The sequence below is a fragment of the Antennarius striatus genome, chromosome 17 (genome assembly GCF_040054535.1).
Source record: "Antennarius striatus isolate MH-2024 chromosome 17, ASM4005453v1, whole genome shotgun sequence".
Taxonomy (NCBI): Eukaryota; Metazoa; Chordata; class Actinopteri; order Lophiiformes; family Antennariidae; genus Antennarius; species Antennarius striatus.
In genome coordinates this window covers 13,007,342-13,024,554 of record NC_090792.1, presented here as the reverse complement: position 1 = coordinate 13,024,554, position 17,213 = coordinate 13,007,342, and the positions used below count along the sequence as shown (strand labels likewise).

General features: G+C 38.5%; 1 protein-coding gene across 2 annotated transcripts in view; it reads left to right on the top strand.

The window, feature by feature from the left end:
- LOC137610842 (gamma-aminobutyric acid receptor subunit rho-1) overlaps window positions 1-17,213 on the top strand; it is an 18,744-nt gene extending 1,531 nt beyond the window's left edge. Inside the window, exons 2-11 of one of the 2 annotated variants that reach the window (XM_068338703.1) lie at window positions 2,289-2,474; window positions 7,834-7,884; window positions 7,975-8,081; window positions 8,827-8,894; window positions 9,281-9,504; window positions 9,734-9,816; window positions 10,453-10,593; window positions 10,939-11,091; window positions 13,815-14,011; window positions 15,324-17,213. In XM_068338703.1, the coding sequence (XP_068194804.1) occupies window positions 2,368-2,474; window positions 7,834-7,884; window positions 7,975-8,081; window positions 8,827-8,894; window positions 9,281-9,504; window positions 9,734-9,816; window positions 10,453-10,593; window positions 10,939-11,091; window positions 13,815-14,011; window positions 15,324-15,626 (1,434 nt within the window). In that variant the 5' untranslated portion in view covers window positions 2,289-2,367 and the 3' untranslated portion in view covers window positions 15,627-17,213. Of the gene's footprint in view, window positions 1-2,083; window positions 2,475-7,833; window positions 7,885-7,974; window positions 8,082-8,826; window positions 8,895-9,280; window positions 9,505-9,733; window positions 9,817-10,452; window positions 10,594-10,938; window positions 11,092-13,814; window positions 14,012-15,323 lie in introns of those variants that run through there. The other variant, XM_068338704.1, reaches the window with a different exon arrangement.

Here is a 17,213-nt window from a genome sequence, read left to right as displayed (position 1 = left end):
GACAAACACGCACGCACACACTCACACACTATGGTGAATTTGGGACCGGCCAATTCACCTGAAGCACATGTTTTTGGAGGTGGGAGGAAGCCGGAGAACCCGAGGAGAACCCACGCAGACATGGGGAGAACTTGCAAACTCTGAACAAAGCGGGACACAAATCCGGAACCGCTTTTCTGTGCGGCGACAGCTCTACCCACGGTGCCACCGTGCTGCCCAGTATGCAGAACACGTTTTATTAAAATACAATAGGACATATCTTAGTGTGCAATTTTGAATATTGGAGTTTGATTTGGTTGCTTGTATCGACTACCCTGAACTGACTGGACCATCAGTGGAGTTGTTCAGTTAAAAGGTAAATGAAAGAGATTCCTATAAGTATGATGATGATCAGCAAAATGTCAACAGTAAATGTTACAAAATTAATATTCTCGTACAGAGATGATGGTGTGCATGAGAAAATATGTTGTAATATGTGGTAGGATATTTCTATTCTCAATTATTCATACTGGCCAAAGAATAACTAGATAATCCTATAGTCTAGTTGCCTTTAGCAAGTATGGTGTGACATGATTCCCACACTATGAACATCCATCTATCCATTCATCCATTTTCTTGATGACGAGACAATTGAAATTGTCTCGTCTTCAGCCACTTTCTGCCTTGTGGGTCATGGGTGTTGCTGGAGCCTATCCCAGCTGGCTACGGGCAAGAGGCAGGGTATGTCCTGGACACGTTGCCAGCCCATCACGGGGCACGCCGTATATATAGATCTAATGACTCTAATAATCATATTAAGTACATTTTGAGTCTTCAACAGGAAATTCTGTAGTGTTTCATATGCTGTTGAGATTCATTGGAAAAGTGACATTTTTATTTCTCAATATAATTTCTTTTCAGGTATAACTGGTGTGTGTGAATGTAGTACAGAAGAAAGTACTTTTACGATTTTGTGATTTTATAGCCTGAAAACCCCTGGAACTGAGATTAAATTAACTGATCGGGTTTTTATGTAAATTTTAACAAAATTTTCATATTGGTTGGAGTAAATGTTAGATTCTCTAACATGGCTCTAAAGTGAATCTCTAGTTATATTAGAACAATCTTGCAATTCAGTGCAACGACTACTAGATGGGTGTATAAATCCTGAATATATGTTTTATGGGAAGAAAAAGGACATTTGCCTGATTTGATGTAGTGGTTATGTTTGTAGGCCAGTCAGCAGGATTGACATAAAGAAGGTCCAACAAATCTGAAAAGCAACTGATGCTTAATATTACTTACACCATTTTGGAGTGACGTCCATGGAGCTAACCCAAATTCATGATCTTATAATCCAACTGTTCAGTCTGCTAAAAAGAAGGGGGAGAGGGAGGAGGTGTAACACATGGTCTGTACTAGGGTGACATCACTGCTGTGGCTCTCTCTCATTGGCTTATTCACATGGATGACACATCTTAACAGACAAATGGTGGTGCAGCCCCTCCAGTCTTGCTAAATAATGCACAAATTATTCAGTCTATCATTATTGTTATGCAAATTTCTACATATATGATCATAAGACATTCACATACGATATTGTGTTTGCTTTATGTTGCATATTGTATATCTTCCAAATACTGTAGGTGGATAGGTTGTTAAAACCTCTGCTTTTCTCATTTTTGAGGGATCTGCAGTCACACCAACCTTTGTAGTTTTTTTATTTCTCTGAAAATATTCCCCCATCTGAGTCCCTAAGATTAAAATGAAGAAAATTTGCATTGCTGGCTTTCAGAAAATATCTCAATTATGAATTATGAAACCTGCATTTAAAGGGATTGAAATTCTTCAATGATCAGCAAACAGAAATGTAGATTGCTGCACAAATATGCCAGACAGGAGACTGCAGCATCAGAGGAAGCTGGGAAGCCTTTCACATCAGACACACACAGCCTCCACTCAGACTCAGTGAGTCCGTCTGTAAACCGTTGACCTTACAAATGCATCATTGTGAGAATTGGTGTTTCTGGGCGGTGCAAAGTAGAGTAGAGCACATCAGAGTGCAGGGTATCTGAGCACAGCAGACCACAGAGAGGCAGGCACATCCGCCACTGGAGGGATCAAATCTGTACCATCTGACGCTCAAGGATTTATGGGTTTAGTCAAAATTGCTTTTCCCACTGTGGAGATTAAGCACCGTAGGATGTCGTCTCAGGCTGTAGAATAGCTCATGTGTAGCTGCTGCTGCAACTGTTGCTGATTTTTTTTCTCTCCTTTTCGTTCTGGCAATGGACAATAAAATGTCTCAGGAAGGCAGAGAGCTCCAAATCCTGGAGAGGAATATATTCTGACTGAAAGGAGAGGTCCGTCCTCTGGGGAATGTGAACCATGCAGGTGGATGCTGTTCTTGTGCTCGTTTGTGTTTGGCTCGCAAGTGCATCTGGGAGGATGCCCCAGTTGAGGGGTCACAAGCTGGAGACTTATAAGCAGAGCAGGTAATGTCAAAAGAATCCTAAATTCATCAGAGTAAAGTACTGCAATGCATGTGTTCATTGTCTCAACAGGATATATAAGAGGATTGTAATAGATTTTAATGCAAAATCTGCAAGTCCCAATATTTTATCAAATTTATTTTATTTTATTTTTTTGAGGACAATGTTGTTTCTATGTCACCTGTGATGCCCCCAACACCCCCATCCCTCTGAAAAAAGACTCATTGAGACAGCAGGTTGGTGAGTGGCTAGAGAGGGAGACCTAAATCCCTACATCTATTTTTGTACTACTGGTAAATTTTGTGTTCTCTTGCCCCTCAACTGCAGCAGGCTAGTTAACAACTGTTTCCCTCACAGCAGGAGAAGTCAGTGTCATTTCAGGTGATTATTTAGGCTAATTGCTGCCTTGTTAATGCATCCATCGGATTAAATGTTTTAGTCAGGACTGAACTAGATCACAGAATCGTTAAAGCTTCCTCTATCCTGCATGTTATTGATTGACTTAACTGTGAAATCAAAATTAATTTACATAGAAAAAGACTGACAGAAGATTTAATATAGTTGTTTAATTGTGAAAAATACATGGCGTTCATGCAGCAAAGCCTTTCAGCTCAGTTTGAATAACGGAGAACATATTTGTGTCTTGACTACTGCTGATAACACAGTTTAAGTGGCACACATGAGGCATAAACACAAAGCAGTATAATAACATTTGTTTGTTTTTTCATGCAGTTATTTGAGTGGAAATGCAATTTTGAGAGTAAGATACCTGAAGTGAAAATAAATTAATCTGTTGATTATTGTCTCATAACTTATCCATTCATTTATAAAATGTGTGACAACTGCAGCATATCTAAAATTGCAAGTGTGGTGATGGTTGCTTTGTGTGTGGTCTGAATAAAAGTTCAAAGATCATCACTGCAACATCATATAAGACAAAAACTATATACATATATATACAATATATACAGTATGTATGTATATATATGTGTGTATGTGTGTATGTATGTATGTATGTATATATATACAGTATAGATAGATAGATAGATAGATAGATAGATAGATAGATAGATAGATAGATAGATAGATAGATAGATAGATAGATAGATAGATGGATGGATGGATGGATGGATGGATGGATGGATGGATGGGGATAGACAGACAGACAGACAGACAGACAGATTTATTTAACAATGCTTTAAAAAACGGAAATGTATTTGCATTATACTTTTAATAAGAATAGACAATGCCGTGTCACTGCTGTTAATTGCAAGTATCCGTGATAAGTTGCAGCTCCAACAGGCTTCTTTACGAAAGAAAATACTGCAAAAGTACTGCAAAACAAGTCCTGAATTTCTGACCTTTCAGAAAAAATACATGGTTGTGTTGCTGAATGTCATTGTTTACTGTTCCTTTTAAATTGTATAAAATTCACTTAAGATGGCTTTGGACAGCTGTCGAGCCATTTTAGCTCAGTGATCAAAGAATAAGAAACCATCGCTGCAATGAATATTTATCTACATTCGTTCACTTCTTTGTCACATATTCCTCAAAGCTAATGTTGAGCTATACACACACACACGCACACAGACACACACACACACACACACAGACACACACACACACACACACACACAGACACACACACACACACACACACACACACACACACACACACACACACACACACACAAACACTTATATTGCTTGAAGAAATTTATATATAAATAAAATAAATATATTATATAAATATATATTATATATATTGTTGTTTTATATATTAAAAAAACAGCAGATAGATAGATAGATAGATAGATAGATAGATAGATAGATAGATAGATAGATAGATAGATAGATAGATAGATAGATAGATAGATAGATAGATAGATAGATAGATAGATAGATAGATAGATAGATAGATAGATAGATAGATAGATTTAGAGATAACAGGTTTGATTTTGACATATACTGTATATCAAAATTATTGTCATTTACATTTACAAACACAAAATATTTTTTTGCAGAAATCTCAGCACAGACTTGAAGTATTAGCTCAAAGCCCTCGGTCACAAACTGTCCCTGCATTAATCTCTGAAAAAAGATGATAAGGTTTTGCCGGGTAGCTGAAGTATAGTGCTGTACACTGACTAATGCTATCGGCATTGAATGATTTGAATTCACATAATATATTCAAAAATTATAATCCCTCTGCTTTTAGATACAGTATCACTGTTCACGCTATAAGTAATATTTATAGGTCAGAGAGGATGTCAAACAGCAATCTACTCTCATTAAGTCTCTTTCTCTTTCAACTTTACTGCCTTCAGTAAGTGCATGACAAGCCAAGAATGAGCCTACTGACGGGGAGTTACGTTAAACAATGTAAGGTTGGAGCTGCTCTTTAAATCCAAACAATCCTCTATGAAATTACATTCAGTGATCATCTCAGTCCTAAAGGGATTATTATGATCATTACGTGTGTAAGTAAGAGGAGCGCAGTTTTAATCATCTGTGGAAAATCTTCAGAAGACAGAAAGCACAAGTAGCTCGAAGCTGTACTGCAATCTCCTAACACCAATGTCGGCTTGCTATCAAATCTGGGCTTCACCCAATTTTTTTAGCTAGTTAGAAGTCCTCTCACATCTGTCTCCTCTCTGCTGACATACAGTCTGAGAATATAAATCAAATGTAAATCTCTCCTTCCTCTTTCGGTAAAAGAAAAAATCTTTCAAGTCAAGATCTTCTCCTGCTTGTTTTCTATCACTCCATTCCTCCTCTCCTGAGTGTAAAATCATTAAAGCATCTGGATGCTGCTGGAGAGGGGTGTGGGAGTTCTCATTATATCACTTAGATGTTGAATTTTTTTATTTTTTATTTTTGGTTACTGCCTTGAGGAGGAGGAGGAATAGTAGGGGGATTTGTGTAGGACAGCAGAGTTCCTCTAATGTAAAGCATCTGAGGAAAAAAACTTTATGAGTGATGAAGCATACAACTTCATTTGGTCACTGAATTATTCATTTTTCATGTGTATCATTTATTATCCATCTTTTTTTTCTATTGCAGCTCTTTTGTTTTGAAATGCTTCTACATCAACATCTAAGGCACACAAACTGTATTTATCATTTAAATTCAACCACAGCAGCTTGCAACAACGTGTTACAAAGTCAAAATACAGAAACTAGCTGGCTAGATATTTAGATAAATACAGCTATGTTAATGCTGACTGTATTTTGTAATACAATAGATATATGTAATTTGTAAAATCATGTTACACATTGGACAATGCATTGGAGTGGTGGGTTGTACTGCTTCACTGCACGAGGGTCAGTAAATATTGCTAAAAATCAAATCAAAAGATCAACCAAACACACCTTAAGTAATTTAATTTAACTGTGAATTTCAAATTAATTTGATTTATTCACATAAAAAAATTCTCTAGGCAACAATCAGAGAGGGCAAACCAGAGCAACTCACTGGATCTCATACCCCCACGACAGCCTAAAGCTCATTTATGATTCACTGACTGTGAAGTCATACGCACTTGTTTAATGTAATCAACCGAGAAGATTTGGTGTAATTGACAAAAAAAACCTATCCAAACCCAGTTTTTCAGTGTTAAATAGGGAGAAAATTCCTGACCCCTCTAGTTATGCGCATCCATACCAAAATACCACAGTCCTTTCTTGCTGAATGCCCTTACACATAGAAAAGCAAAAAAACACAGAAAAAATATATAAAAAGGTAGTGAGACACAGGTGAAAGTAAATCACAGGATGAAAAGTGAAGATGAGACAGTGACAAACAGGGGAAAACATAAAACAAAGAATGAATTAAATACAGTACAAATCGGAAAACCAACTAATACAGCAAACAATGAACCACACCCCAGCCACCACAATGTGTGCATAGAGCTTTAAAGCTGTAGACAAATCTATAAATAAATATGTAGATATTACTGTCCAAAAACACTTTGCTTTAAAGGCAATGGTCTGATCCAGCTCCGGTGAGCCTCTCTCTTGTCTTTTAACGCTGACTTTTGCAATACTTCTGCTGTGGTAGGGCTCTACAACATATAATATTAATATCTATGATGCAGTGTTAAATAAGTTATAAGTTTTATAAGTTATAATACATAACTGGGATACTTTCAAAATGTTCCTGACTCCCCATGATGTATGGATGGCGCAGTAGAGCACCACCTCTGACACATTGCAGTACATATAGGTTGCTTTTGGACCTGAACCTCAAGGCTTTAATTTTTGATTAATAATGAGTTGCTCTGGCATTATGGTTAATAAAATTAATTTCCAGTTCTTAAGCATTTTAATTAATCTGCTGCCAAATATAGGAGCTTGTTAAAAATGAAATGTCAAGAGTTTTTCACAGCATAGTAGCTCAATAATTGGGCTCGTGCCCCAGTAAAATGAAACGTGCTATACCCTGGTAATAAGTCTAAAAACACATAAAATGAGGGTACATCGCCCTGTCCATTTATTACAGTACAGAGTCCGTCAGTAAAATTTGACTTATCACTTCCTTCATAATGATTAATATGTCCAGAAGGAGTTCTGCAGTTATTTTTGTGTCTACTTCGATTCATGCATGTAGGTCTGTAGAACAATGCCGGACCACAGCAGTGCAGACAGGCAGCAGTGTGCTGCGTGGTATAGGCAGGCAGAGAGAGGGATTGGAGAAGCGTTTCTGCCAAGAGGATTAAGAACCAGCTGCTGGATGAATGCAGACATGCAGCATCCACAGCTCACCAGAGCACTGCAGCTGCATCCACAGAAACCCTTTTACTCTTTCATATTGGTCTTGTTATGTTTTGCTATGTTGTTTATTTATTTATTTATTTATTGCAGTGGTTTCATCTCTCTGCCATATCTCTCTTCCTCTGGGGTGTCTCTATGTCTTTGGTTGTCACGGGGATTTGGTGCTGTCTGTCACAGCATGCTCTACTCTAATAATCCCTTTTGGGGTTTTTGGAACTCTTTTTTTCACTCCCTCTGCCTCATGGTACAAAAAAGGCTGCTTAAAAACAAGTATTTAGAGGAATGCAGCAGGGGAGAGTGTGGATGTGATGAGGAAGTGCTCTTTTGCCCTTAGCGCGATTTGTGGATAAAGTGTGTGATGTAACAGGATGTACTATATCTTAACAAAAAGTGAGAGGCATCAAAACAAACAAAACTGCTAAATTATTCTTCATACCCTCAATCCATCTGGATTTAGATTTTGGAAAAAGACAATGCAGCTAATAATACTATAGCAACAACTATTTTCTCAGTTAAAATACTAAATTCAAGAGGCAACATATCCATCTGTTAATTCTAAATGTTTATTTTAATCAATTGTTGACCACCAGGTTGCGAAGAGAGACCAGAATGGATGGGGGCGGAGGCCACAAAACCGGAGGGTGAGTCTCACAAAGTCGCTGAAACTTTGTCAGAGAATTAGAAACAGCATATCCACTATGACTCACATCTCTTTCTTTTTTGTATCTCAGCCCAATTTACAAACGCAGTCCTGATATGACAAAAGCTCCAATGACAAAATCTGAACAACTCCTGAGAATAGATGACCATGACTTCACCATGAGGCCAGCATTCGGAGGTCTGATAATTCATGTTACTTCATATTTTAAGAGTTTAAAATGAAGGTGTTTTAATGTGCAGCTCCTAGATGCTGGGTGTCTGCTTTTATCCTAGTCAGGACACTGGGGGGGACGCAAACTCAGCTAGATAAGATCCGTGTGCAGTTGTCATTGGTTTGAGACAAACTGCTGGTATTAAGCTCTTGCAGATCTTAATGACACCATCCATGAAAGCTGTTCTGCTGTTACTCATTAAAGCTGAGTTATTCACTTCATAATGTCTTTCCCTTCACTCTCTAGAGAGATTTCAGTAAAGCTTTTTGGACTGTTGGTTGTTATTCTGAGATGAAGAAAAGTAGGCGTTCTATTTGTCTTTCAAAAGAAATATTCACACACAAATGTCTTATAAAAATGTATCTTTTACTTCAACCACACAAAAGTGCAGATTTTTTTTTAATCACAACATTCTTCCTGTGTCTGATTTCCACGGGCGTGTGCTTTATGTGAAGTGGAAAGCTGCGCAGGATTGCCTCCATGGCTGCATCACCTTACTGTGACCTACTTGTGTACTATTGGAGGATGATGATGCAGAGAAAAAGGCCAAAAAGGGTCATAAGCAGAATCCCAGGCAGATCAGCAAAGCCGTGACGCAAGCAGTTGCTCTATATTGTGTGATTCATTGTATATCTGATTTCCAAAAGGGAAAAAAAATCATCCGGTCCCTGAAAATGACACTTATCCATTAGCTATACTATCTATCTTCAGGCCCGCCAATTCCTGTTGGAGTGGATGTTCAGGTTGAAAGCCTGGACACAATCTCTGAAGTAGATATGGTAAGTCTGGAATAGCTTTTTTCAAAATATGTATCACTTGATACACAATATAAAACCAGATGCGAAAAGCAAGTATTATAGTTATTTGTGCCTTCCATACGTACCTTTTGTTATCTGTCTGTCAGAAGAGATATTGTGCTTTTTACTTGGCTTCTTTCACCAAATATAAAGGAACTAAAATTAATAAGGCAAGATATAAAAAAAACATTTTAAACCTTTACACAATAATTGTTAGAATGATGAAATGAATGAAAATGAAAATAGCCTTACTAGTTTTACTGCAAACCAACAGTTTTAAGTAACTTTAAAACATCTAAAATATCATAAAATTAAACCACCGTACTATTTCCTTCACCCCTTTACATCTTTCACTTTTCCACCTGTAGGACTTCACCATGACCCTGTACCTGCGCCACTACTGGAAGGACGAGAGACTTTCATTCCCAAGCACCAACAACCAGAGCATGACCTTTGACAGCCGTCTGGTGAAGAAGATCTGGGTTCCTGATATGTTCTTCGTCCACTCCAAGCGGTCTTTTATTCATGACACCACGACTGATAACGTCATGCTGCGAGTTTACCCTGATGGCAACGTCCTCTACAGTCTCAGGTCTGTCTCCGTTTCAAAAAGTTAATCAAGAACCAATTCAAAATACTGCTGAAGACCAAGTCTAAAATGTTAGGAAATTGCTTATGAAGAAAGTCCAGTGTGTACGATTTCATTTGATTTTGATGTAGAAATAAATAGGGTATTAGCAGGGGAGGGTAAGACAAGGGTCAGTTGATTAGAGCACATGAAGTGTATAAATTCCTCTTTATGTCATTGTTTCCCTCTGCAGAGTCACTGTCACCGCCATGTGCAACATGGATCTCAGCCGCTTTCCTCTAGACACCCAAACCTGCTCTCTGGAGATCGAGAGCTGTGAGTGGAGACGTTAAGGACAAGGACAAATACCTGATTGAGACAATGCACTGCTGGAATGTTGATTAGTTTATTATTCTATCCATAAATACTTTGATGTCAAATTTCAATGTCATTCAGCCAGTTTCAGAAGAGAAGAGAAGAAGAAGAAGAAGAAGAAACATACTTTATTCATCCCTTTGGGGAAATCATTTTTCCACAGCCTATTTTCACAAACACACACACACACACACACACACACACACACACACACACACACACACATACACACACACACACATACACACACACACACACACACACACACACACACACACACACACACACACACACACACACACACACACACACACACACACCTGTTTGACACCACCATCAGATCAGAATTTTCTAAAGCACCTTTTCTCTTGCTCACAAAATTAGCCCTTTTGAAGCTTCAAATAAAATATATTGCCCTAATATTAAATAAATATATATTAATAAATTTCCTTCAGTATCAGCTTCTCAGCATCTTTATTAATTAAATTCACAAAATTGAAGTTTAGTGTAAAACTTTTATAAAATGAACACTTCTTTTTCAGTTTGTTCTTCTGAACTGGATACATATGCATGAATTTCTATTTCTGTTCCTAACAGATGCATACACAGATGATGACCTGATGTTGTACTGGAAGAAAGGCAACGAATCCTTGAACACAGATGACAGAATATCCCTGTCACAGTTCCTCATTCAGAAATTTCACACCACCACTAAGCTGGCTTTTTATAGCAGCACAGGTACTGCAGCAAAAACACTTTTAATATGCACAGGTAACAGAAGTGATTATGCAAATTCGGATCCGCATGAAGTAACTAGATCATAATTGAATTACAACTTCTGTGTATCTAAATCTGTACTTTACTGCAAGACTATCTTTTCCAACCATTGAAATCCTTTATCTGCTGCAGGGCTTACAATCTGTGCAGCTTTCCATAACCGTGCCTTCCTCAAACAGTATAAAAGAGATTTTGTTTCTTATCATTTCTGGCTGCAATAGCTTGGATCTGTGCTTCAAGTGCTTTTTGGTAGATCAGCAGCAAATGTATAACAGCATGTGTTATGTTGATATTTCATCCTTCCAGGCTGGTACAATCGCCTGTACATCCACTTCACCCTGAGGCGCCACATTTTCTTCTTCCTGCTGCAGACCTACTTCCCTGCCACTCTCATGGTCATGCTCTCCTGGGTGTCCTTCTGGATTGATCGAAGGGCCGTCCCTGCCAGGGTGCCACTGGGTAAGAGTGGTAGTCTCCTTGTCAGGGCACGATCTCATCAAAGATAAGAATTGCTCCATCAAGATCATTTAAATAGAGATGCGAAAGCAGGGTAGCTCAGTGAGTGTTTGTGTGTGTAAGTGTCAGTTTGGGAGATGGATTTCATCAATCCATAAATATGTACAGTACTTGGTTAGAAGTGCAGCACGGTGGCGCAATGGATAGCGCTGCCGCCTCACAACATGGTGGACCCGGATTCGAGTCCTGCTCTGTGCGGAGTTCGCATGCTCTCCACGTGTCTGCGTGGGTTCTCTCTGGGTTCTCCGGCTTCCTCCCACCTCCAAAAGCAGGTTGATTGGCCGTTCCAAATTGCCGGTAGGAATGAGTGTGTGTGTACATGGTTGTATGTCTTTGTGTGTGGCTCTGCGGTGCACTGGCATCGTGCCCGGAGTGTCCCCCGCCTCACGCCCTATGCCACCGAGATAGGCTCCGGCTCCCCGTGACCCGCTACGGCGGATACAGCGGTGGTAATCTGAAGATGACTGACCTGGTTAGAAGATTATCTTTTTGATTTTTTCAAAGATTAAAGGGATGACAAAGTAATTATTGTGCCTTAGTGGCACGAATACCCAGATGTTGTTCCTGAACTAAGCTAATAGATAATAGATTATAGGTTATTTATTTACAGGTCATATTTACTGTATTGATATTAATCAATTGTCACAGCTTTTGACAAAAAAGAAATTTTAAAAAACAATTAACAGTAATTTCACAAGAATAGAAATAATACTACAGAAACCCAGTTTAATAAATCCACAGAAGAAATATTCTGTTGATTTATTTTAAGCCTCTTTGCTAGACATACTGTGTGTCCAGGAGACCAGGTGGAAAGGTAGCAAGGCTAGAAGTTTAGGAGCAGGGTTCAAGTTGTTCTATCGTGGTGTATATAGGAAGAGAAATGGAGTAGGAGTTATCTTGAAGGAGGAGTTTGTTAGGAAAGAAAGAGTGTCAGATAGAGTGTTGAGATTGAAGCTAGAAATTGAAGGTGTGATGTTCAATGTTGTTAGTGGGTATGCTCCACAGGTAGGATGTGAGCTGGAGAAGAAGGAGAAATTCTGGTTGGACTTTGATGAAGTGACGCAGAGCATACCTAGAAGTGAGAGAGCTGTCTTTGGTGCAGACTCAATGGACATGTTGGTGCAGGAAACAAAGGAGATGAGGAGGTGATGGGCAGGTTTGGTATCCAGGAGAGGAATGCAGAAGGACAGATGGTGGTTGACTTTGCAAAAAGGATGGAAATGGCTATAGTGAATACTTTCTTCCAGAAGAGGCAGGAACATAGAGTGACCTATAAGAGTGGTGGTAGGAGCACACAGGTAGACTACATTTTGTGTATACGGTGTAACCTGAAGGAGATCAGTGACTGCAAAGTAGTGGTAGTTGAGAGTGTAGCCAAACAGCATAGGATGGTGGTGTGTAGGATGACTGGTGGTGAGGAAGATGAAGAGGGCAAAGGCAGAGCAGAAGACGAAATGGTGGAAGCTAAAAAAGGAAGAGCGTTGCATGACTTTTAGGAAGGAGTTAAGACAGGCTCTGGGTGGCAAGGAGGTGCTTCCAGATGACTGGACAACTACAGCTAATGTGATCAGGGAGACAGGTTGGAGAGTACTTGGTGTGTCATCTGGAAGGAAGGTAGATAAGGAGACTTGGTGGTGGAATGAGGAGGTACAGGACTGTATACAGAGAAAGAGGTTAGCTAAGACGAAGTGGGACACTGAGAGTACTGAGGGGAGTAGACAGGAGTACAGGGAGATGCAGCGTAAGGTGAAGGTAGAGGTAGCAAAGGCCAAACAAGAAGCTTATGATGACTTGTATGCTAGGTTGGACAGTAAGGAGGGAGAGACTGATCTATACCGGTTGGCAAGACAGAGAGATAGAGATGGGAAGGACGTGCAGCAGGTTAGGGTGATTAAGGATAGGGACGGAAGTCTATTGACAGGTGCCAGTAGTGTGATGGGAAGATGGACTGAGTACTTTGAAGAGTTGATGAATGAGGAAAATGAGAGAGAACAAAGACTAGAAGAGGTGACTGTTGTGGACCAGGATGTAGCAAAGATTAGTCAGGATGAAGTGAGGAGGGCATTGAAGAGGATGAAGAGTGGAAAGACACTCAGTCCTGATGATATACCTGTAGAGGTTTGGAAGTGTCTTGGAGAGGTGGCAGTAGAGTTTCTGACTACGTTGTTCAACAGGATCTTAGATAGTGAGAAGATGTCTGAGGAATGGAGAAGTGTGCTGGTGCCCATTTTTAAGAGCAAGGGAGATGTGCAGAGTTGTGGCAACTACAGAGGAATAAAGCTGATAGTGAATATATTGGTAGAAGGATGCTGAATTTTGAACTGTCAGGCAGGAGGCCTAGAGGAAGACCAAAGACAAGATTTATGGATGTAGTGAAAGAGGACATGAAGGTAGTTGGTGTGAGGGAAGAGGATGGAAAAGACAGGAGACAGATGGATGGAGACAACTGATCTGCTGCAGCAATCCCTGAAGGGAAAAGCCAAAAGGAAAAGAAAAAGAAGATTTGCTACATAGTTACATTTACTTTGCCTTTTTTAGTGAGAACTGCTGCATAACACCCGCCCAAAAAAATATTGCATCCTGTATTTAATATTTAGTGACTGGGTTTAACATTCAAACCCAAACAGAAAAGGACGTGACTAAACTGTTGGTGTGTTTGACTCCAGGCATCACCACAGTGTTGACCATGTCCACTATCATCACCGGGGTCAACGCCTCCATGCCGCGGGTCTCCTACATCAAAGCAGTGGACATTTACCTCTGGGTCAGTTTTGTCTTTGTCTTCCTGTCGGTGATAGAGTACGCAGCGGTCAACTATCTCTCCACTGTACAGGAGAGGAAAGAGAGGAAACTGAGGGAGAGAGTAAGTGTTCTTTCATGAGATTGTTCGCTGTAGTTCTGTTTCTCTTGATTATAATGCTTCACACGGACAGTTAATCATTTCCTAACCAGTGCAATCATTTGTCTTCTTTAACTCCACAACCAGAACCAGATGAAAAAAGTGACTGTGATGTTGCATCACGTTTTTAGTTCATTTTTGACCACAGCCTTCCAATAAAGATGGGGCTTTGACAACATTACAAAATAAAGTTGTACTGCTACCCTGCAGCTACACTAGATTGATTCTTGACATTTTAACTGTAAATAACCATAATTTGTAATGATCAAATAATATTCTTGGTTTTAATTTAACAAATGTGTACCCAAAGTTGTATAAATCAATCTACTTTTCCCTGAAGATGTTTCACCTCTCATCCAAGAGGCTTCCTCAGTTCTGGTGATGGTTGGTCTAGTCTCAGCTTCTTAACTCTGAGGTGTGATCAGTTCATATTCCATGGTTGTTGGAATATGAATAGCAATTATATAAATAGCAGATCGTTATTCCAACAACCATTGTCATTAGAATAACAATGACCTGGATAAATGAGAACCTGCATATTTAACAAATGTGTGACTTTTGTGTTTTGCAAAAGAAGAAAACCTGGCTTTGATGTTCTCATGCATTTGTGTAAACAGTCTGATTTCTTCTTGTTTTTTGTTATATGCAATTTATATCACATAAGGGGTGCAGAGGACATCATCTACTAGTTATCTCAAATATTAATTAGTAAAATAAAATAGTCAAATAAGCTGTTATGAAGCTTGCAAAATTCTGAAGCTCTGTGGGTTTATTAATGTTAAACGGTCTGCCTAAATAGTGAGTAAAATTGTAGCTCTTGCATTGCATAATAGCTGCTTCTAATTAAAAGCAAGAAAAGGTGGCAGACGCATGTAACGCTGGCCTGATTCTACATTAAAATATTTTATAGCTTAAATTATGCCTAAAATGAAAGAAATATGATTTGATAAGTTATGTGCATTTCCAATAAACAGATAACATTTTTAAATTTGGCTCACTTGATGCTCTGAGGCTATGGCAAATTATTTCTGGAGTACAGCGTGTATGCTGTATTACTATTTTTCATCTGCCAAATGCTGCAGCATATGGAGCCAAATTGCCCACGTACCCTGAGGTACATTTCTAGCACAAACATCCTTCTATAAATGTTTCATTGCAAAGTTATTTAAATGCCTTGAGTGCGAGTGAGTGTTTGTTTTATGAGTTTGCAGAAAGTAATGTTTAGAGTAAAGAGATTTCATAAATTTTTCAGAAAGACTTTTTGTTCCCTCTGCAGCTGCCATGTACATGTGGCATTGGTAACCCTGATGACATGATGATCGACCCCCAGATTACTGGCTACGGGTCGATGGATATGAACACCACAGGGAATTATGGGATGCCAGAGAACGGGGGCCGCCAGGAGCGAATGCTGGCCCAGGTAGCACTGAGTGACCCGCAGATTGCAAGCCAAGTGAAGCCATCCAGAGGTTATGTGAACATTTGGATAGACACCCATGCCATAGACAAGTACTCGAGGGTTGTGTTTCCTGGAGCGTACATCCTCTTTAACATCATCTACTGGTCCATCTACTCATAACGCAGGACATGGAAGTAGATCATCACTGAGAGTCATCCATGATTTGTTTGTGAAAATGCAGAAAAGAGACATGGAATTTGATGCATCTGAAACACAGAAACTGCAGATAAGTTGTGATGACCATTGCCTTTTTGACACGGACTTTTAAAACTGAAGAGTTTAATAACAACAAAAAAGACATTCGCCATCACTGGTTTAGTCATTCTATGAGATTTAAGTGATTTTATGTTGCAACTATAGTGCTGTGTTTCAGAATGAGGACTCAGTGCACTGAGAGAGATGCACGGACACAGACCTGCAGTTACATTTCAGTTCTGGATGCAGTTAACTCTTAAATTTTGAACATTAAATATGTGAACTGAAAACATGCATCGACAACTGATTCTGTATGGACAGAATTATTCTCCTTTGCTAAAAAAAGAAGAAGCTTTTATCAAGACAATCAATGACAAGTGGCAAAAACTTTAATGATTTTTTTCTTTTTTAATTATTTGATTTCTGGTAGAAAGTCAGATTAGAAGATCCACTCTATACAGTCAGTTCCTTTAGCATTGCACAATCACTGTAAACAGGGGGGAACAGTTAGCCTAGCCTATAAGAAACGTAATAACTTACACACTTGAATCACATCTTCAATATACATTGAAAAGTAATAATACAATTAAAATTTTGTTTGATTACAGTTAAGACCCAGGAAATCTTGCTTGATTCTCTATTAGTTGATTGGAAACTGTTCAAAAGCATGAACTCTAATCTAGGTAAATCTGCAACTTTTTGTTTTACTTAGTGAACCTTTGGTAGATAGATATTAACTTTGTGTCACACCAGGCTAACTTTTCCCCCTTGATTCTAGTCACTTTGCTATGCATAGCTAACTATTTCTTGACAGATGATACTTACTTCCTATATAAAAATATGAATGGGATTTTAACGCATCTCATTCAAGACGGCAACATCTCCCAAAGTACGGACCTACTCCATTCAAAACTTTTGGAATGCAATTAATATCATTATTATTGTGGTTTTCTTTTGATTTATAGCATAAAAATATAATTCACTGTCTTACTTCATTTGTGCTCTTTGTATCAAGGCTATTACTTTGCTGTCAAACTACTTGATGCATTGTGTTTGTGTGATTTCACAAAGATAATTAAAAAAGCAAAGTAAAACACACTTTTAAATTCAAATTTAAAAGCATGTTTCCTATATATCCCCAAAATAATTATATTACATTTTTAAACTTTTTAAAAAAAAATCTTTTTCAGTACAACTGAAGCTCATTTTGTCTGTTTGTTGTTGTGAGGCTTTAAGATCTTTTCGTTGCTACTTCTGTCTTTTTCAGTGAATTATATATTTAAAAACACAATTAGTGGTTTATGGCAACTGAAAGACCAAAAATACAGATTAAATGAAACTCTACAAATGTGTATGGGAAATGTTTAATAAATATTTGAATTTCTGAAAATAACACAATCACAACACTGTACAGTTTTAAATATCCACCATGTAATGCGTTTAATTTTGTATAAATGGCAATGGATTGAGAAGCATGGCTGAATATTGCTTATATATTAAAGTCATTTGACA